The sequence below is a fragment of the Gopherus evgoodei genome, chromosome 7, assembly GCF_007399415.2.
Source record: "Gopherus evgoodei ecotype Sinaloan lineage chromosome 7, rGopEvg1_v1.p, whole genome shotgun sequence".
NCBI lineage: Eukaryota > Metazoa > Chordata > Testudines > Testudinidae > Gopherus > Gopherus evgoodei.
Window position 1 is genome coordinate 9,853,170 of NC_044328.1, and position 23,066 is coordinate 9,876,235.

General features: G+C 41.7%; 1 protein-coding gene across 1 annotated transcript in view; it reads left to right on the forward strand.

The window, feature by feature from the left end:
• Positions 1 to 257: 257 nt before the first annotated feature.
• The window catches only part of RBM20 (RNA binding motif protein 20), a 77,368-nt gene continuing 54,559 nt past the window's right edge, over positions 258 to 23,066 (forward strand). Inside the window, exon 1 of the mRNA XM_030568859.1 lies at positions 258 to 352. Coding sequence (XP_030424719.1) covers positions 258 to 352 — 95 coding nt within the window. The remainder of the gene's footprint in view (positions 353 to 23,066) is intronic.

A 23,066-nucleotide genomic window follows, 5' to 3' on the forward strand; every position in this document is an offset into this window, starting at 1 on the left:
GACAAGCAACATACAAAGGGGGAGGAAGAGAGAGAAAAGAATATATCCAAAATGTCTTTTCATACACTTCTTTAATGTATACTTCATACAGTGTTTTAAAAATCTGCTATACCTGACTGCTCTGCTCCTCAATTTATCCAGTTTGTTGTAGGCATTGTGGAAGAAATAAATCATGAGGAGGGACCCAAGGAAGGCTTATGTGTAAATTCAGAGTGGGCATCCCATGCAGAAGGAGCAGGGTGAAAGAAGTTGCGAAGATGATTGTAAGAGAAGTGGACAAGGAGGCTAGCATCACTGATGAGGTAGAAAAGATGAGGGTGATGCGAGAAGAGGCAAGAGTGGATAAGAAGCTGTGAAGGGCATTGAAAGTGAGGATAAAAAGCATGGACTTGATATAGTGGTAAGTATGGAGCCATCAGAGATTCAAAAAGGAAGGTGATATGGTCAGATCAGTGGACAAGGATCTTAGCAGCCATGTTTTGAATGGATTGGGGGGGGGGGCGATATGGGGGATTGGGGATGTGAGAGGAAATGAAGTTGCTGTAATTAAGACAGAAGACGAGCATTTGGACAAGCTCTAGCTGCAGGGCTAAAAAGAAAAGATGTTCCTACTTCTTCCTCCATAATATAATTCAGATACATTTGGACATGGGATGGAGGAGAGGAGGGGATTATGGAAGAGGCATAGTGGGACTCCTAAAGAGCAGGAAGAGAACTAGCTGAAAGAGATACTGATGGAATGACAACAGATAGGAGGAAAACCAGGAGAAGATGGAGCCACAAAAGGCAAGGGAGGACAAACTGTCAAAGGAGAGGAGAGTATGATCATAATTGTGAAGAGCAGCAGGAGCTCAAGAAGATTGACAGTGTAGTAGTTGTTTGTTATTGTCTGATAGGTCATCTCTCCGGGGACTATTTTCTGCTCTCCTTACAGGCAGAGTAACTTGATGTATTCTGACAGGTTTCAGAGTAGCAGCCCTGTTAGTCTGTATCTGTAAAAAGAACAGGAGTATTTGTGGCACCTTGGAGACTAACAAATTTATTAGGTCATCTTAATTAATTAGCCTCTTAGAGCTGGTATGGCATCTTCTCTGTATGTATATATATATATATATATATATATATATATATATATATATATATATATATATATATATACTCTTCTTATATGTTCCCTTCTATGCATCCGATGAAGTGGGCTGTAGCCCATGAAAGCTTAATCTCAAATAAATTTGTTAGTCTCTAAGGTGCCACAAGTACTCTTGTTCTTGATATATTCTATCTCTGTCTACTAACATACTGTATTATTTAATTGTATCCATGCTTTGCAGCATTTCAGATACTTAACCTCTTTTTCGGAATAATCAGGAGTAGCATACAGAGGGAATCTCCTTCCGTATTTTTCTTACTTGTGTACAGAGATCTTATTGAAGAGGGTAATTGTTTTAAGTGGCTAACATCCTTATGCATTTGCTACTTACTTCAGTCAGACATCCCCATCTAGTGGTGAGTAGTTCTTCATTAACAGTCCTGGTTTGGGGACGAATGATGCTGTGCAGGCCCTATATGCCCATTCACATCTCCCTAGCATTTTTACCTTATAACACCAGCTGTTTGCCTTAATGCTTTATGTTTCCATGTCTTACACTTTTACAAGTGCATTCACACCTGGAGGTTCTACTGTTAACTTTGACAGTGTCTTACACATTCGTCAGCTTCTGCGTAGAGAAGTTTCTCCTGAATCCCTTAGCACCTGGTCCTTTCTTTGTTTTAGTTGTGTCATCCTTCGTTGGAACTTATTAACCTCAGAAATATTGTTGGGGTATCCACCTTCTTCCTACACCTCAGTTGTGTCGAATTTTAGTCACCCATCTGGTGAATACAAATCTAACTTTCCTGACTTCTCTATCAAAACCCGAGGCCTTTCTCTTCTGAATCTTTTTCAAATTGTCGGTCTCCATGTGATACTATTGGTTTAGTGTATACTGTTGCAAATACTCACTTTGGTCTCATCTTGCCATTCTTCATTGGTGTTACACATGAGGCTCAGAAATTAGTATTGCAAATTGCTGTCATGCAGATTTTAGCCAGAACCACATAATCTACTCCCAGGTTGAATTCTGCCATGATGTATCTGGATTAAGAGACACAGAGGCCCATGCCTACTCCCGTTGGAGGCAATGACAAAATTTCCATTGATTCCAATAGCTGCAGAAGAAGGTACATTGTAGATTTCCGCCCCCCTACCCACTCTCCCTACACACATTTTCTTATGTTTGGATCAGCCCCCGCTCCTTCCACATCATTCCAACGTCAGTAATAATACTGTTTACAGAGCCAAGGGAGAGAATGGATTCAAGGCTCTGTGTAAGGGTACGTCTACACTATGGGATTAGTCCGATTTTACATAAACTGATTTTGTAAAACAGATTGTATAAAGTCGATTGCACGCGGCCACACTAAGCACATTAATTCAGTGGTGTGCGTCCATGGTCCAAGGCTAGAGTCGATTTCTGGAGCGTTGCACTATGGGTAGCTATTCCATAGCTATCCCATAGTTCCCGCAGTCTCCCCCGCCCCTTGGAATTCTGGGTTGAGATCCCAGTGCCTGATGGGGCAAACATCGTTGTTGCGGGTGGTTCTGGGTAAATGTTGTCACTCATTCCTTCCTCCGGGAAAACAACGGCAGACAATCATTTCGTGCCCTTTTTCCCTGAATTGCCCTGGCAGATACCATAGCATGGCAGCCATGGAGCCCGTTCAGCTTTTTTTTCACTGTCACCATATGTGTACTGGATGCCGCTGACAAGAGGCGTTACTGCAGCGCTACACAACAGCATTCGTTTGCTTTTGCATGATAGCAGAGATGGTTATCAGTCGTTCTGTACCGTCTGCTGCCATTGTAAATTGGCAGTAAGATGACAGTTATCTGTCATTCTGTACTGTCTGCTGCTATCATGGGTGCCTCTGGCTGAGGTTGGCTGGGGGCGCAAAGGCAAAAATGGGAATGACTCCCCGAGTCAATCCCTCCTTTATGGTATCTAAAAATAGAGTCAGTCCTGCCTAGAATATGGGGCAAGTGTACTAGAGAACCAGTGTATCAGAGAGCACAGCTGCTCCCTGTCAGATCCCGCAGAAATGACGAGCTGCATGCCATTCATGGGGGTTGCCCCTGCAACAACCCCACCCGTTGCTTCCCTCCTCCCCAACCTTCCTGGGCTACCATGGCAGTGTCCCCCCCATTTGTGTCATGTAATTATAAAGAATGCAGGAATAAGAAACAGTGACTTGTTAGTGAGATAAAATGAGGGGGATGCAGCCTCCCACTGCTATGACAGTCCAGGCAGAACATTAAGTGGTGCGGGGGATAGGAGCCAAGCATCCCGTTGCTATGATAGTCCAGGCAGTACAGAATCTTTTCTTTACACAGGAAAGGGAGAGGGCTGATGGAGCTCAGCCCCCAGTTGCTATGATGAGGACGGTTACCAGCCATTCTGTACCATCTAGTGGGAATGACCAGGAATCATTCCTATTTTTACCCATGTGCCCCCGGCCAGCCTCACTTGAGGCCAGCCAGGAGCACTCACGGGCTGATGGTGATGACGGATAGCAGTCATATTGTACCATCTGCTACCGGGAAGGGGAGAAGAGTGGATACTGCTCTTCACTGCTGCAGCATCGCATCTACCACCAGCATTCGGTAGACATAGGGTGACATTGAAAAAAGTCAAGAAACGATTTCTTTCCCTTTTCTTTCACGTGGTGGGGGGAGGGAGTAAATAGACGAGCTATACCCTGAACCACGCTGGACAATGTATTTGAACCAACAGGCACTGGGAGCTCAGCCAAGAATGCAAATACTTTTCGGAGACTGCTGTGGACTGTGGGATAGCTGGAGTCCTCAGTACCCCCTCCCTCCCTCCATGAGCGTCCATTTGATTCTTTGGCTTTCCGTTACGCTTGTCACGCAGCACTGTGTAGCCTGGAGGTTTTTTTCAAACGCTTTGCATTTCATCTTCTATAACAGAGCTCTGACAGAACAGACTTGTCCCCCATACAGTGATCAGATCCAGTATCTCCCGTATGGTCCATGCTGGAGCTCTTTTTGGATTTGGGACTGCATCGCCACCCGTGCTGATCAGAGCTCCACACTGGGCAAACAGGAAATGTAATTCAAAAGTTCACGGGGCTTTTCCTGTTTACCTGGCCACTGCATCCGAGTTCAGATTGCTGTCCACAGCGGTCACAGTGGTGCACTGTGGGATACCGTCCGGAGGCCAATACCGTCGATTTGCGGCCACGCTAACCCTAATCCAATATGGTAATACTGATTTTAGCGCTACTCCTCTCGTCGGGGAGGAGTACAGAAACCATTTAAAGAGCCCTTTATATCAATATAAAGGGCCTCGTAGTGTGGATGGGTGCGCCGTTAAATTGGTTTAACGCTGCTAAAATCGGTTTAAACGCGTAGTGTAGACCAGGCCTAAGACTTTGCTGTTAAGGTCAATTCACTTCTGACAATTTTAGATTTTCCTTTTTTTTTAATGGTTATTTTTCTCTGTTTTCTTTTGTTTGGCAAACTGAATGCTGCGTCCTCCCCTTGGCTACTGAGCCCAGATCTAGTTCAGTTAGTTAAACTTCTAGACAGAGTCCTAGATACCTCATGATAGAAACTGATAATCTGAAACACATTTACAGTAGAACCCCGTTTATTCGAGCCTCCATTGTCTGGCTCCTGTATTAACTGAACCAGGCAGTGGGGCTCGGGAAGTCACCTCCACCACCCTCAGGGCTGATAGCTGGAGTCCTGCCACCCCACTGCCCACGGAGCTAGCAGCCTGAGCTCTGCTGCCCGTGGGGCTTAAACTCTTTGCCTATTCTTTGGATTATACAAATTTTGGATTATCTGATTTGGCTCTGGTCCCAATTATATCGGATAAGTGGGGTTCCAGTGTGTTTTACTGTGGAAATTTTCAGCGTGCAAAAGCAGCATATTCTTTTCCCTTAAATCAAGATTCCTATGTGAAAAATAAATTGCTGCATTATTAAAAGGAACAATTGTTTATTAAAGCAACTAGCACATTAAACAAACTGAAAATAGAGAACAGTCCTCTCTCCTGACTGTGCAAAGAAATCAGTGCCACATTTGTTGAAAAACAACAAAATGGCAAGATAGAATAAGATCAGCAACTAGTATAGAACCTTAACCTTTAATTAAATGATGAAATCGCAATCAAAATTAACAAGAGTATTAAGTAGCATTTTACAAAGACAAAAGATAATGACAATCATTTCACTTTTGAGCTTTGTTTTTCCATAGTTCTTGGTGAAAAACTAACTATTTTAGATTTTTCATGTTAAAGTCCAAATTTTCTTCAGTTCACCACAACCTACCAATATAGGCCACATGTTGCTAGAGATATAAGGATTTGCTACTTTGCTGTTTCAGTGACAGGTCAGTTCATTCAGTCAAGAGAAATGGAGCAAGAAACATGGCTAGGATTTGTCACATGGCCATGTGGTGGAAAAAACATTGGAATCACAAGTTCCCTCCTGACTAGCACAACAGAGACTGTAAGGAATCATACACAGGTAAGGCGATCTCATCACTCAAAGGTAGAAGTTGAGTTATTAGATCACCAGAGAGGAAAGACACAATCACATACATTTCATGGCAGCAAGTTCAGACATGTGAATCACAAGTTAGCCATGACAAAAGCCTAGTTTATTCCCATGCTAATGCAGATGCAGGCCACTTTTTCTATTCTAGTTGTCTACAAGGATGAGCCTTCCAACACAGATAGACTGTTTCACTGTCTTTATAGGTGTCAGTGTCAGGAAACTTTTCCTGATATTGAGACTACATTTTCATTTTCTAAATTTTATTCCAGTACTTCTTTTTGTATCAGTGGCATTACAGGGTGCAATCCAGACCAGTGAGGAGCTGTGTCACCACTTGCCCTGCAACCTGGGGTGCCTCTCAATGCTTTGTGTGGTAGCTCCCAACCCAGCCTCCTCACAAGCAGCCAAACACCAGGCAGGTCCCACCCTGAGTGTCTGTATAAAGCCACAGCCCTGGTCCAGCAGCTCTGACCCCAGAAGCCTATCAGGAAACACTAGCCACCCTCTGGCTTTTGGCAGCCGTGGTTACAACTTGCCTGGCGACCCCAACACCTTCCCAGTCCCAGAGTTCCCCCCAAAACCACGTGTTCTGCACTGTTCATCTCTCTCCTGGGCAGTCCAGATTTATTAGGTCCATTGCCCCTCTCGGGCTCAACATACAACAGTCTGCTGCCCTAAAGTGAGTTACTCAACAAAGCCACAACACTGGAATCATTTTAATTAAACAACAAAACAAGTTCATTTAGCTATAAAGTGAGAGATTTTAAGTGAGTACAGGTAATGAGGTATTAAAGTCAGAAATGGTTACAAGAGAAATAAAGATAAAACGCTTTCTGACCTTAACAAATTAGACTTGGTTCAAGGTAAAGTGTTTAACACATTTTCAGTACATTGCGGACCAAACTCTCAGGCCAGGATCTGCTCCCAAAGTCCAATGGCTGTTTCTTTTGTCCTCTTAGGTAAACGGAGAGAGATGGATAGGGAGAGAAAAACTAGGGTGTTCTTTGCCTCTCACAGTCTCCCTTTGCGATGCATTTTCCTGAGAGTGACCCGTATATACAGCTGAGAGCAAGGAGACATGGCACCTGGTGAGGAAGAGGCTTGCTAAGTTGTTTGTAGATGCAGATCTGTGTGTTCCTGTCCCGCTTCCTTGCCAAAGAATGGCCACTTGATAGGTGATGGCTCCTCAGCTTTAATGACACCTGGCTAGAGGTGTCAACTCTTGTCTTTGTCTTTGAGAAACAGGTTTACCCACTCCCCAGACTTGTCTGGGAAACACACTTTAGTCATGATTTCAGCTTATGTTCATAACTTCACGTACAGTGTTGATAACTTCACATATAATGACCAGCAAGTTATTAGTTTTCAAATGATAATTTACAAGGCATATTTTGTACAAAGATTATTAGAAAGGTGTGTAGGGTGTGAATACAAGGATGCCCGTGGAGGGAGAGGAATTATTTAACAGCCTTCAGACATCTATTTTGTACTTTGTCTACTAGTACATAAACTTCAATCCTGCAATTGTATTTCTGAAGGCACAGTGTCACTGAAGTCAGAAGGGCTCTGCCCAGGAGGATTTGATTACAGGAGTAGGGCTAAAGGTTTACATTTAGTCTCAGTCTCCCTAGTCCTTTGGTCATTTTTGTTGTTCTTCTCTGAAGTCCTTTCTGTTTGTCTACATAGGTGAATTTTAAGAGTGGGAAATAATTGGTTTGATCATTCTCCCATCCCTTATTTGCTTTGTACCAGATAATGACCAAAATTTTAGTCAGCTTTACAGATGCTTGCAAAGCTTTTGTGACCTATGTTAAGCAAGCAGCTTTCTGTGTACAATATACTGAGCATATTACAACATCTGAAAATAATTACGGTTTTGCTATTAAACTAAACTCTGTAGCCCTCAGTCTGTCAATCCTTGTTAGTTTCTAAATGGCTGGGGAAACAAAATATTGCCTGGAGTCAGGCCCATGTTACTTCCAGTGTTTCAAATGCAGGGTAGGTGAGAGGGTCGTTGTCAGTCCTTTTTTCATGTGCAATGACGGGAACTTCTCATGAAGTCCTTTGGACTTGGCGAATTGGTGTCTTCACTTCTTATGATATATCGTCCAGATGAATTGCTTTCAGCGACTGGTAGCCCAGAGGTGATCTGGGAAGCCTTTGTATCAGGAAGAATATTCAAATAAAATCCTAAGAGCTCATTTAATTTCTTCTCTCAGTTGGTTATTTTTGACAGCATTGTCTCGTGAATTGAACTTGTTTTCTAATGAAAGCTCATTATCTGTATCCCCTTAGCAAAAGCTGAACTGATTCTCCAATACTTCAGTGTCTCCTTTCTTAAGCTGTTAATCACCATAAAAGCGCTGGGTGGCAATATCAGCCAATTGGCACGTAAGTGAAGTGTTGAGCTAAAAGCAATTGTGTGAAGTGGAATTATTATTTCAAGGAACAAGTTTCTTCATAAGGCATAGTGTTTATTAACGTGGCATTTGAAGGAACAAAAAGTAACGTAAGCCCAAAATACAAACTTTGTACAACTTTTTTTACACAAACTAATTATGAGAAATGTCATGAATTTAAATTACATTACTTTAAAATAGGTTTGTATTTGGAGTTAAACCTGCACCTCGTGCAAACCCTAACACAATAGCCTTATACTTCATGCAGGAAAACCAAAAAATAAAACAGACCCCTCTGAGTTTCATAGTACAAACTTCGTGAAGCACAAACTGCCCTCAAAACAAACAGTGAAAAAATAAATCAGACTTCAAAGTATTTCAGGTTCAGTGAGATGTTACTGCTAAACCAAGTCAGATTATTTTAAGAATTTGGGGCCACTGACAAAGTGGAGCTCTTGTCTATCCCCCTTCTGAATTTTGGATATTTTTATGAAATTGTATCATGAAATTACTGTGTCATGGAAAACGTGTATATATGTGGATCCACCATGACCTAGGAGGGTTCTGTCGTGTCTGTGCGAGGCCAGAGACAATGCTGAATGACCAGCACTCGGCAATCTTCTTAAGGAGACTGGTGGGGGGCCATACTGGGGGGACACCAGCTAAAGGGGAGGACATGTGACCTCCCCACGTGACTCCTCCCCGGCTGATCTATAAGGAGCTGGGACAGTATTTTTCACTATTTAACAGCACCGTGTACTGCCCAATAAATATGAGTTATTCTTTTCATCTGCTCCACCCAATGAGATTCATTGTGCTCCAATAATGTACTAAGGGACAGACAAACAAACCAGGGAAAAAATAAGAACCTCTCTCCCCAATCCTTCCCTTACACAACCTGAAAAACGTCACCTATCTATCTAAGATAAACCCATTTGCGTTATGGTTAAAGAGTCCCCCAAAGATTCTAACATCTGTCCGATGGCTCCTGGCCCCTGCTGCCTCTCCCCTCCCTCATGTCCCCTCTCACCCCCACTGTCTCCCCAGGCTTCTCACCCCTGCATAAACCTCCTCCCCCACGCCCAGACACGTGGTCCCTGCTGCAGACGTCCACCTTTCCTGGCTCCCACTGCTTCCCCCAGAGCACATGGCTGCGGGTCCCTGCTGCCTCCCCCAGTGCCCCCCTATAATTCCTCCAGCTCCCACGGGTCCTGACCTCCCCTGGATACCCTTCCTTCCCTCCCATTGCCCCGATTCCCCAAGCTCCCTTTGATCACCGCAGGCAGTGGCACTCAGGCAGGCTAGTCCAGGCATGTACCTGAGCAGCAGGTAACAGGAGCAGCTGCAGGACCAGAAGGGGACACACAGAAAAGTTTTCCCATGCCCCCTCTGGCAGAGAGCTGGGCTGGCAGCCCAGTCTCCCTTCCCTGCTCTAGGCACCATCTAGTGTGGATCAGCGGGATAGTTAGCTGCTGGCACCTTTTCCATGCACACCTGTCTGCAGCTGCACTCCGATTTCAAGTGGTAGAAATGTGCTCCACTCCCACACATCTGGGGTGGGGCATGTGACTCTTTTTGGCCCTCCCAGGCGTTGCTGAATGGAGAGTTACCAGGAGGAGAATAAAAGAAGCAGGTGACCCCAGCACCTCAGCTGGTGTACGTTTACATCGCCTCATTTGATCTAAGCTGATGTTTAATGGCTGGGATCTGACCTATATTTTTATTTTCATATTGTCGCTTTGAATCAGATTGTAAAGCGGCTTAAAAACAAAGATACCACCCAAAATAAATTAAAATTCTGTGGTATGAATGAAGTAAAAATGGCATTAGACACGAACAGGGAGAGAGATGACAATACTAGGACCTTTCGATATTTTATTATCCCTTCTTCAGAGAAAGGGAATGCAAAATGGGAAGATATGTCTGACTTTCAGATTGTACTCTTGGGGAATAATCCTCCAACAACTACTGTCAAGAGAAACCCATATTCCCAGGTTGATCTCATTGACTTCAGTGGGGTATAGAATGAGATCCTTACATCACGAGTGTTTGTTGTTTTTAAGGAACCCTTGCTTTTATTCACATTTCAGTTAGCGCAACGTGCATTTATCCTTTCAACTTTGTACCTGCAAAATGCTGTGTGTACTACATCATGTATCATCAAACCATCTCTTGTATCAGGGATCGGCAACCTTTGGCACGCGGCCCATGATGGAGATCCACTGGCGGGCCGGGACAGTTTCTTTACCTGCAGCGTCAGCAGGTTCAGCTGATTACAGCTTCCGCTGGCCCCAGTTTGCTGTTCTCGGCCAATGGCGGCTGTGGGAAGCGGCAGGGGCAGAGGGATGTGCTGGCCGCTGCGTCCTGCAGCCCTCATTGGCCTGAAATGGCGAACAGCAGTCAGTGGGAGCTGCGATCTGCCGAACCGGTGGCTGCTGCAGGTAAACAAACTGTCTTGGCCTACCAGCGGCTTCCCCTGATGGGCTGCGTGCCAAAGGTTTATGATCCCTCTCTTATATTATAAGCACTAGTAACTAGAACATCAGTTACATTACAGGAGACAATAAAATGACTTTTCAGTTTCATGTTCACAAACACGAATAACGATAAACAATCATAAATGTGAATAAGTCTGATTGAAATATACATCTTCATAAACTGATGGACAGCCTGGGAAAAAGGAAATGATTTGATGCTCGATACTATGGAATGAACATGTGGGGCCTTTCTTTTTTTTTTTTTTTTTTTCCTAATTCACTCAATTGACTAGTAAGTGTGAAGGAGGAAAGATAATAAAACAAATTAACAGATGATTTTTTCCTCAGTTATGTCTTATGTAATACTAAATAAACAATCGTCTTCTGATGTTTTTATGGTGCAGAGGAGTCAGTTGATCCTTTTCTGTTTTCATAAAGCATATCGGTTAATTCATCTCAGTTCAGTCTGGCTGGATTACAAAGAATGCAGGTAAACTTTAATTCACTCATAATCCTTTCCATTAAAAACTCCTCAGTTCTGCACGGTACTAACATAAATCATGAATACCTTGTTTATTTTTTTCTTTTAAATAAAGAAGATAATGCAGTTTGGTTTAACTTTAGCTAAGTAAATAGCTAAGCAAAGTCCATTTATTCAGGTCTCAGTACTAGTGACCTCAGAGCAGAATTTTCAGAAGTCTTCTTGATCCATCGATAACTTCACACACTCAGCAGGGGAGGGATAACTCAGTGGTTTGAGCATTGGCCTGCTAAACCCAGGATTGTGAGTTCAATCCTTGATGGGGCCACTTAGGGATCTGGGGCAAAAATTGGTCCTGCTAGTGAAGGCAGGGGGCTGGACTCGATGACCTTTCAAGGTCCCTTCCTGTTCTAGGAGATAGGTATATCGCCTATTATTATTATTATATTTTTATTAGCAGCTGACCTTTCAGTGATCTGCTGCACATTATCCATCCATCTTATTGCTGGTCATTACCTGCTATGTTGACCTGACACCATTCTCTCCATTATAACCTTCTCAAAGTTAATTCTATCTTTACACCAAATCACATACGTTTGTGCCTGTTGATTTCTGACAGCAGAGTCCACTTCCCTCCAATAATATTTCTAACGTAAGCATGTCATATTTCCCATCCACCAGATACACAAGAGTGTTTGCCAGCACCACATCTCCAAGGTTTCAATTTTCTTCTTGTCAGAAGCATTAGTTTCCCAGAATTCACATTCATAAGTCTCAGTGTCTATGGAAAAAAACAAACTTTTCACCAATCAAACCTTCTTACATTGTGAGAGGCTACAGATCTTTCAAACTTTCGTAAGGGAGCCTATGGCTGAGCAAGCCATCCCTATTTGTTTTCTGATTTCTTTGGAGAAGACTCATTGGTTGAATATGTGTGATCCCAGATAATAAATTCTTAAATGACTTTAGCAATAAATGGGAAAATGTGAGAATTACACATTGCATACTCATCAGATTTTGCAGTCTTTATCAGCAAAAGTGCCCTCTAGAACAATCACAGTATAACAGTTATTAAAACGATGGGCATAGGTTTGGTTTGGTTTTCCAAGTTTCTGGCGCTGCTCTTGCAGTTTTACAAGCCTGATCTGTATATCCACTTCTGCACTGAAAACCAAGGTTTCTTGTAGTAAATTGTCAGGCAGTTCATCTTTAGTTTCAGCTGGTAGCCCTGATAAGAGAGCCTGCTAAGATACTGCCACAACGTTTTCTTAAGATTAGTTTTTAAAAAACACAATGTTTTGTCATTAATCACCTTGCTCACATATGCTTTGATGTTTCTGTCTTCTGTTTAACCCCTGTGTTACCTTCTTAGGGCAGCTGTAAATCTGCCTCTAGTCCTGCTTTCAAACCTCTCAAACCTTCAAACTGCAGAATCAGGTTTTAAACCCCATACATCGTTTGCTGCTTTCGCTCTCACTCTCTCCTCAGCTGAGATTTGGGTGGCTGAAAAGCCCTCCACTATGCTTCCCGTATTCTCAGCTCCCGATCGTCACTCTTCATAAGAAGAAAATGTGAAGTGTCCTGAAGAAGGGAGTCCTATGATGCCAGTCTGTCTGTCACCCTTCTGTCCACCACCTTGGTGGAGTCTGCCAAGTCTGTATCAGAATTAAGAAGAATGTCCAGCCTTGATGGAATTTGGGCCAGTCATCCAATCAGAAGCTCTGAGAACTGTCCATCTGGCTACCTAGGAAACAGACACTTGCATTTCATGGCTAGTGAACATTTGGTTCCATGATAATTAAGATTATCTATGCTTCCATCTTCTTGCCGAAATTGCAAACTACTAACACCCCGAATCCTGGAAAAGCTTGTGTATAATCCTGCTTAGCCAACTACCAGTTTCTAGACTTGTTTTTCTTGGAAAGTTTATTAAGCAGGTGATGGTTGCAAGCTCCAGCAGCCCCTGTCTTCTGCCAATGTCTTGATTACTGCAAAATCTGATTTCACACCAGGCCATGGTAAAAAAAAAATTCTGTGATGTCACTTGTTGATGACCTTCTCCTGGCCTTAGATGGAAACAGATAGTTAATAGGAAAGTTTAGAGAATTGGTTTCTCCAAAGTAACAGATCTCCACCTGCGATCCTGGGAGCAATTGGTGGTGGTCCATGGAAAGCTGATTGATCATGTGATGTTAATGCTACTTGTTTTCAGTTGCTAAATCACACTAAACATACATTAAATATTTTCCTAATATTAATTATTGTTTACTAAGTTTTGTAGTAGCCACAGGGATAGCATATGGGGGTCGGGTCAGCAGAAAGAATCTTGCAGATCTGCTTAATTTTCTCTTAGTGAATTGATAATTTAAAAAGAACAGGAGTACTTGTGGCACCTTAGAGACTAACAAATTTATTTGAGCATAAGCTTTCGTGGGCTACAGATCACTTCATGAAGCATGAAGCTGTAGCCCAAGAAAGCTTATGCTCAAATAAATTTGTTAGTCTCTAAGGTGCCACAAGTACTCCTGTTCTTTTTGCGGATACAGACTAACACATCTTTTCTGACCTCCAGCATAACACAGGCTATAGAATGTCACCAAGTTTCCCCTGTAGATTACCTGGAGGTATTATGTCTTAGTGGATAGAGCTCTCAATTTCTATTCCTGATTTGCCACTGGCCTGCTAAGTGACCTTGGGCAAGTCACTTTAACTGCTTTGTGGCTCAATTTCCCCATCTGTGAAATGGGGATAATAATACTGACCTCCTTTGTAAAGCATGTTGTTATCTACCAATGAATAGAGTTATTTATATAAGAGCTAGGTCTTATTATTACATTATATATGATTCCAACCTTGTAGCTCAGAGGAGACAGAATATGCGGCCCTGAGAGCTTGCAGTGGTTGTAACAGCTGCAGTCCATAGTTTTGTCTGTGGATAGTCTAATGGATCTGAATGGTATTTTCCATCTCCAATTTTTTCTTCTTATGCAAATTTGACAGACTACTTAAATGTGAGTTAGGCCTATGTTCTTGAGGGCAGGTATGGGCCCTGTTCACATATGTAACAATGACCGTTGTTATCCCATCAATCCTCTAGATGGTATTTCTAGTTCGCTATTTACTGTGTGGGGTATTGATGCATAAGAAAGCCCCTCTTCCTTTCCTGTATGTTGTAAGCAAGTTGGATGAGGAATTAGTCTGTCTGAGGTTTGTTTAAGGTTTGTGTAAGGCAGCTGGGTTGCCGTCCCATGGACAGACTAGCCTAGGGTACAATACTGACCCCAGAAAGGCTATTAATATTTTTAATATTTTTAAAGACTCTGTTTGAATCTCTTACTATAAGAAAGCCTAGAGGATAACCACTCAATGAGAGTATGACTTTGTGCTGTGCTGTGTGTGACTGTTTGACATGAAATTTGCTCAGAGTATTTGCCCCCCCAATCCTCTCTCTTGCAGAACACACTCTTTATTACTAATCAATGAATTGAGGTTAAAATTGGAGCTGGGCTTGCTTTGGATCAAACCCAATTACAGTCTGAAGACTAGTACATTTTTACTGTGATTTTTTCAAAGGAACTACATACAATATATATACTCATGCTTGGAATGATAGATTTTTATCAGTGAATTTAGATAAACGTTGATTTCACTGTACCGACAAAAAAATTTCCATTAATAACAATCAAAATTTACCGATAGGCAAAGTAAGAAAAATGTTGCTTAAGATATTATTATAGTTTGATTTGAGGCTGTTTATTTAGTATATTTTGACATATTATGTTGACAGTTTGTTTTAATTGTTATAAAATTGTTTTGAATCTCAGTGTCTGTCATTAAATGATTGTCTGACCCCCCCCGTAATTTCCCACCCCTGTGAAAATTTAAATTGATAAAAACTGAAAAAAGCTTAAAAATAAGCATTGACATTATGCATCAAAGTTATAAATAAAAACAAATTCTTCCAAGCTTACATGTACTATAGGAACATAGGAATTCCTATAGTGGATCAAACTGTCATTCTGTCCAGCCCACTAACCTCTCTCTGACAATGGCCGGTACCAGCTGCTTCAGAAGAAGGTGAAATAAACTTTGAAGTAGGCATGGTATTGCAGGCCAATAGGGAAATTTCATCCTAACTACCATTATTCAAAGGATACATTATGCCCTGAAGCGTAAGGTCTTATATTTCCTCCAGACTTTAGGTTTGCGAGAGAATATACTGCATAATACTGTCCCTCCAAACTGAAAAATCATGCAAAATATATTCAGCAAAATTTCCTGACTGATTCACTAGTCAGCTTTGATGTTACTTTGCCTGTGCTTGCATGCAGTTTAATTCAGGAGGGTGTGGAAGAGAAGACAGAACAAGAGGTGCAAAGTTTCTTGTTTTCCGAATGTTACACAGGGAATAGTGTGGTGTCTCACATACAACCACTGCTCTTCACCAGCTGGTTGTACTGCCTTTGGCTGACTGACTTCTCCATTTGTGACAGATTTCAGAGAGGTAGCCATGTTAGTCTGTATCAGGAAAAAGAACAGGAGTACTTGTGGCACCTTAGCGACTAACAAATTTATTTGGGCATAAGCTTTCGGGTTTTAGTCCACAAAAGCTTATGCCCAAATAAATGTTTTGTCTCTAAGGTGCCACAAGTACTCCTTGTTCTTTCTCCATATGTGACTTCTGCTCTGCTGGATTGACTTTTTCCTGTACTGCATTGCTTCGTCTTCCATTTTGTTCACACTACAGGTGGTCTTAATGACTTTCTCTTACATCTTACATCCATTGCAATTGAAGAAGAGCCTATGAACTCCCTTGGGCCAGAGTCTAACAAACTCCTGCAGGTGCCATATTACCCTAACAGAAGGGCACGCATGCTGGAAGATCACATGTGTGGATGTTGTTGAGACTAGACAACAATTCCCGACTGAAAACAGTGAAATGGCTCCCAGGTCTAACTTTACACAGCAAGGATTATGGGGCTGTATGGTCACTAATCCATCTCTCAACTTGATTAACCTTCAAAAATAAAACAAAGCAAGGAGTCTTGCAGGGTAATTTTTTCATCCTTTTAAAGTGAGCCTGCGAGGGGAATGGAAAGAGGCCTTTTAATGCAGTTTGACACAGTTTTATTCTGAGGGGCAGATCTCTCTATGGGATAAAACCAGCCTCTGTAGTTCAGCACAGATTTGTTTGAATTCGGTAGCTCGGCAAAGAGACAACATTCCACAGCAGTGAAGTTTGCTGGATTATCTGGAATGTTGTGATTTGGCGAGGGTTGCCAGCCCTCCTGCTTTCACCAGTAGTCTCCTGGAATCATGCTCCATCACCCAGAGGCTACTTCAGCCAAACTGGGAGATTTTGGGTGCTAATAGTCTGGTGCAGCAGCAGAGCTAAGGCAGGCTTTCTTACCTGCCTTGGCTCCGTGCCATTCCCAGAAGCGGCCAGCACCATCCCTGCAGCCCCTGGGGACGGGGGCCAGGGGATCTCCACACGCTTCCACCACCCTGAACGCCGACTCATCAGCTCCCATTGGCCGGGAACTGTACCCCAACCCCTTGCACCCCAACCACCTGCCAGCCTAGGGCCTGCACCCAAACTCCCTCCCAGAGTCCGCACCTGCACCCCCTCCCATACCTCAACCCCTGCCCCAGGCTCAGCCTGAAGCCCCCTTCTGCACCCAAAATCCCTACCAGAGTCCACACCCCCTCCCACACCCCAACCCTCTGCCCCAGCCCAGAGCCTGCACCCTGCACCCCCTCTGACACCCCTGCCCCAGCCTGGTGAAAGTGAATGAGGGTCGGGGAGAGCAAGCGACAGAGGAAGGGGAGATCAAGTGAGCAAGGGTGGGGCCTCAGAGAAGGGGTGAGGCAGTGGCATGGCCTCATGGAAGGGGCAGGGCAAATGCCTTTAGGTTTGCGTGATTAGCCAGTTGGCAATCCTAGATTTAGGGCCCTTTTTAACCCTAGGTATTGAGTGAAATGGAAATAGGGAATAGGTGAAAATTTGGACAATGGAAAATTGAGGACATCTATATGGCTGAACAGCTGAATCTTTGCCTGTGCTAGACTCATAACTACACCAGGCACGGCCTTCATACTGGATAATATTTTCTGCAATCAAATTGTTTACGTTACTTGTGTTGCTTTACTCTGTCATCCACCCATTTTGGCTTGGTAGGAGAAACACAACCAGTGCTGATATAATAAACACATCCATGCTACAGACTGGCTGACCAGCTGGAAGCAAGAAGGAGTGAATCATAGACAGGCAGTGGTGAGGATTGGGTTTGTTGCTGGACATAAAGACCTTGACCCTAGTTTCTGGTTAGGCTCTCTGTGAGGGTTTCCCATGTTTTTAGAGAGGTTTACATGAAACAGATTCATGGTTGCTTTGATTTTTGATCAAGATCATTCAGATTTAAACAAAAGCTGACTTGCATCTTCTTGTCCCACCTAGTACAGTATATATACCCAGGGGTAGGCAACCTGCGGCATGCGAGCTGATTTTCAGTGGCACTCACACTGCCCGGGTCCTGGCCACCGGTCCGGGGCTCTCTGCATTTCAATTTAATTTTAAATGAAGCTTCTTAAATGTTTTTAAACCCTTATTTACTTTACATACAACAATACTAGCACACGAAACCTTAAATTAGAGTGAGTAAATGAAGACTCAGCACACCACTGCTGAAAGGCTGCCGACCCCTGATATATACAGAGGATAAAGTGGGGAGGATTAAGTTAGACTGAGTGGAGAGACCCAGTGAAGCTTTAGAAAAGTGCTTTAGGCCTTGCTAATTGCCTTTCCTCCCATAGAACGTTAGGCTCTTTTCCACCGATGAAGTTGTGTGCATACAGAGAAACACTCTGAACCATCTGTTAGGTGCTCCCCCTTTTTTATAACACTCCCATCCAACTTCTAAAGATATGACTTCTTAGTGGGAGCCAGGGCCAACTCCAGGCACCAGCGCTCCAAGCATGTGCTTGGGGTGGCACTTTCCAAGGGGCGGCATTCTGGCTCCTTTTTTTTTTTTTTGGCTTGGGGCACAAAAAGCTGGGAGCCGGAGGTGAGCTGCAGCAGTGGGGGGCGCATGGAGAGCTGCAGGAAGTAACCCTGGGGGGGGGCAGAGGAACCGCTCCCCCCCAGCTCACCTCCACCTCCTCCCCCAAGTGTGCCGCTGCTCCGCTTCTCCCCACTCCCTCCCAGGCAAGCCTGGGAAGGGGGGAGGGGTAGGAGGGGAAATGCGGCGTGCCTGGGGGAGCAGGCGGGGCCAGAGATTTGGGGAAGGGGTTGGAATAGGGCAGGGAAGGGGTAGAGTTGGGGTGGGGCTAGGGGGCACGGGAAAATTTTTTTGCTTGGGGCAGCAAAAAACTTGGAGCCAGCTTGGTGGGAGCGAAGTCCTAAATTAGGTGAATAGTTTTCTTCTTTGGAGAGATATTGGGTGAGGTGTTTTGCAATAAGTGACACTTAGGAGACAGAAAAGCAGATAATGAGAAAGAAAGGTACAAAAGATAGGGACATTTCGGTACTCAGCTTGGTGTAAACTTTATGCATTATAAAACTATGGTTTATGAACAGTCAATCATGGAAACTCATACTCCAGTTTAGCACAGGTTTCAGAGAGGTAGCTGTGTTAGTCTGTATCCACAAAAAGAACAGGAGTCCTTGTGGCACCTTAGAGACTAACACATTTATTTCAGCATAAGCTTTCGTGGGCTACAGCTCACTTCTTCGGATGCTTCTATGCATCCGAAGAAGTGAGCTGTAGCTCACGAAAGCTTATGCTGAAATAAATTTGTTAGTCTCTAAGGTGCCACAGGTACTCCTATTCAGTTTAGCATAGGATCTGCTTTTATATTTTTAATAAATCATAACTTTGGAACTGGCATCTTCGGTGATAAAACCTTGTAAGCTGCAAAATGCCGGCCATGTTGTGGAAGGTTTATGGGCTTCCAACAACTGTTACTAAATAAAGCTAAAAAATAACTTGCTTTTCCCAGGAGCTTAAAGGGGCAGGCAAGTTGAACAGCTGTAAATTAGCTGTAAAGGGAGTGGGCTGATTGACTCCAGAGTTCTACGCACCTTAGAGAGCACAGGCACAATCAGGATATATTGATCTTTGGACAAGGGACAGCAGCTCCTTTATTACGCTATCAAAGTGCAGTTTGCAGTTTTGGGATGGGGGAAGCACAATAGCATTTTTTCCTGGCTGAATCTTGGAACAACATAAAATATGAGAGAGCCAGTAATTTTCACATCCAGAGAAGAGTAACCAAAGTTCTATCCTGTGTATGAAGAGGAAAAGCTTGTGTTTTCAGGAGTGAGTTCTATGAGCATGAAATGGTCAAGAGAAAAGATTGATGAGACAACTCTCTAAATATGGTTTAAAAATGCACAGCTTTCTGTTCCCTTATGTCGTTGGATCAGAATCACTGTTCTGTGTCTCATGCTAAATACTGTTCATATATTTAATGAACAATATATTAACATTGTTGAATGCAATTCCATTTAACAACATAGAAGTAATTATTTTTACAGTAATTAATTTTTGTTCTCAATAATTGAATTACTGGGAGGTCGCAAATCTTTTGAAAATGTCTGATTAGATCAGGAACAGAAATATTAAATGAAACACATTATGTGAGTCTCTGTGTTTTGAGTTTGACGACACTGATTATTTGGAGATTATTTTTTGAACTTTTGGACCAAAGTACAATTTCCCATTGTTCTCTTGTAAAATTAACAATTCTGATATTTTGTCGATGTATGTCAATTTTTTTTTGCACAATTTGCCTAACTGGATTGGGACCTCCTCCTTTGTAGGGTTCCTTGGAGTGAATCTGTACGGATCTGGCTCTGTGGTGCTGGTATGTGAAGAGACCGAGAACATATGGCATAAACGTCAACTGATATTATTTGCCATTTACACTCCATGCGTGTAATGCAAGAGACCTTGTGACCTGTCCTCCAGTCCTGGATATGGGTTGCTTTTTTTCCCCACTCCTAAAGTAATGACTTTGTAAGAGGAAGCTTGTAAATAGTCAGCATGCAGAAAGCAGGTAGAATGTCAATGGGAGGTTTTAGGGAGGTGTGTGCATAATACCAAAAATGGCTACTGGCTGCACCTCCTACTGGCCCTTAAATGTTACAAAAAGGTAAGATTGCATAATGTCATCATGTCTCTTCCTACCATGGAAGTGACACTGGTTTCTGTCCTCTCCAAAAAACTGGCCGTATTTTAATCTCCTAAGTATAATGGCGTATTTTAGTAGTTTCTTATGGTCTTTTTAAAGTTTAATTTTAAAACATAAATATTTCCATAACAAAAGAAAAAGTGACAAAATTGTAGATTTACTTGTAACAGTTAACTTTTATTTTAAACCAACTATTCAGTCCATTTCATGTAGTGATTGTGGTTGTATTTTTGTGAACTAGGATTTTTATACTTAAAGAAATATTCCATATGCTATTTATTTTACCTGTTTAATTACTCTTTGATGAGCATTTTAAACAATGTGAATAAATGAAAGGCAGAATTCTGTTAATTCTGAGCCATTTAAAAAAAACTTAAAATGAATCAGAACATCAAAAATATTTCAGAGTTGGCTGAATTTAGAAATGTTCTTATTTGCTAAAGAACTGAGACTTTCATTAAATGTAGATCAAGCATCATGTTTGTGAATAGAATTCTTCGGAATAGAGAAATATCAAAGCTATTATATTAAGGATGATACATTTTTTGCAACTAGTATTGGATGTGAAGTTACTTTTGAAGAAGAGTTCTAATTTTCAGAGAAAAATCCAGAGACATAAGTAGCATATAATACTATAGAAAAGTGTTTCGTTATTGTTTATTTCCAGTAGTTCATACGGTATGGAAAGTGCTTTCAAAACAGAAAAGAGAGTACAATCTGTGGCCTGAGAAACGTTTTGTTATTAAAAGATGTATCAAATATGTATTCTGAATTAAGTATAATAATCTAATACTGTTACCAACAGAACTAAATAAGACTTGTCCTTTTTCATAAACATAAAGCTATTGAGAAGTGTGTATTTTCAAGTAAAAATATGAAAAACATACCCCAAAAAATAGCCCACAGGAAATAAGTATATACTTAAACAAAAAGTACTGTCTTTTCAATTTACAATTTTATCATGTTGGTTTAGTGTTTCAGTTAATATCTGTAGGGGGGTTGGGGCTTTGTTTGTTTTGTTTTTCTGAGAGATGGTAATGTAGTAAAATCATTAGATGAAGGAGATGTCTGATATCATACAGTGCTTAATTTGTAATGAAAACACAGGTGCTGGGGCTCAAGAAATTGTTTTATTGTCATAACTGATGTGGCAAGCCCAGAGGTGCCAGGGCTATGAACTGCCAACCCTAAAGATGCTGGGACTCAGCCCCGGCAAGCCCTGGTACAAACTGAGCACTGTTATCATCACTTCTTTTTTTTCTTTCGCTCCACAGCTGCTCCGTCCAATTCTGTGGAATCAGATATTTTCAGCAACACAGTTTCTGATTTTCCAACATAATACGCTATTTGCTTTTACCATGGAGAGCTCTGAATATGTTAACTGTCAGTTACTTCTAACTAGCACTGAAGGCAGAAATAAAGGAAAATCTTAAGAAGGTAAATGATATAGAATTTAGAATACAGAGTTTAGATTAAATTGCCTCCTTTGTCGAAAATGCATTTGGTGTGTGTTCAAGATTTAAGCATTTAAACACTACTCTATTTAATGTTTAGTTTTGGAAACTGATTGAATAACACTTATTTTATTATTCAAGACAATAAAATAATATTCTGTATGCCAAAGATTTCCGATAATTATAGTTTGATATAATGCATTTTCTGCATGAAAGGATATACTATCTAAACTCTGCTGTGATTCACATGAACTGCTCTTTAAAGCTAAAAAAAATGAGAGACATTAAATATATATCATAAGACTTGTATATAAGAAGGCCTTATCTTTGCAGTTTGGATCCTTTTAAGAAAACTGAATAACAGACAACTACAAAACAGAGAGTGAAGCCTTGTGGCCAAATTGGGTTTCCTTTTGCCCCCATGAAATCTTATTGATATCGTGTCTTAATAATCAAATCTGCATTGAGAGACCTTTAAAGAAGACTATTCTTCAGTGCATTCTTATGTTTTTAAAGTAAACATAACCAAAAAGAGACATGAGGGTTGATGCTGTTCTCACTGAATTCATGAAGAGTTTTGCAGTTGATTTCAATTGCAGCCAGATCAGTTCTGGGTTTATCACGATTAATATGTATATAGTGTATGTGTATAAATAATGTGTGTGAATATATAATTATATATGATAATGTGTATCTATTTTTAAAATATTCAGTATACAACATACAAGGAATACTTTAAAAAATACCGAAATATGCAATTATGTAATACGAACATCAGTTAAGAAAACTGCGGAAATTCAGATATCAAAAAATAGACCCATCCTGTTATTCTAGTTGGCACATATTCTTTCAAATTTATGTCACAAGGACAAAATAAATTCCATTAGCTCAGGGGTTCTCAAACTGGGAGTCGGGACCCCTCAGTGGGTTGCAAGGTTATTACATGAGGGGTCGCAAGCTCTCAGCCTCCACCCCAAACCCTGCTTTGCCTCCAGCATTTATAATGGTGTTAAATATATAAAAAGGTGTTTTTAGTTATAAGGAGGGGTCATGCTCAGAGGCTTGCTATGTGAAAGGGGTCACCAGTACAAAAGTTTGAGAACCACTGCATTAGCTGCTTGTAATAGAGAGGAGTTATTCTCATATTTCTCTTTAGAAGTTCACATACCATGCTGATTAGTATGTTATATATACCTAGATACTGTGTGTGTATATGTATCACTTTATAATTAATCCAGTATTACTTCAACGTCCAAAAGCCATATAGCTAGATATATGCAATACCAAATTGCTATTGGATGCGGTAGTAATATTGGATTAATTGTGCAGTGATTATTAACAAACTGGAAGTATTATGAATTATGACAAATATTCTCATGTAGGTTTGACTCATTAAACGTGCCATTTATTGACTTTTGTACATATAATTTATCATTTAGAC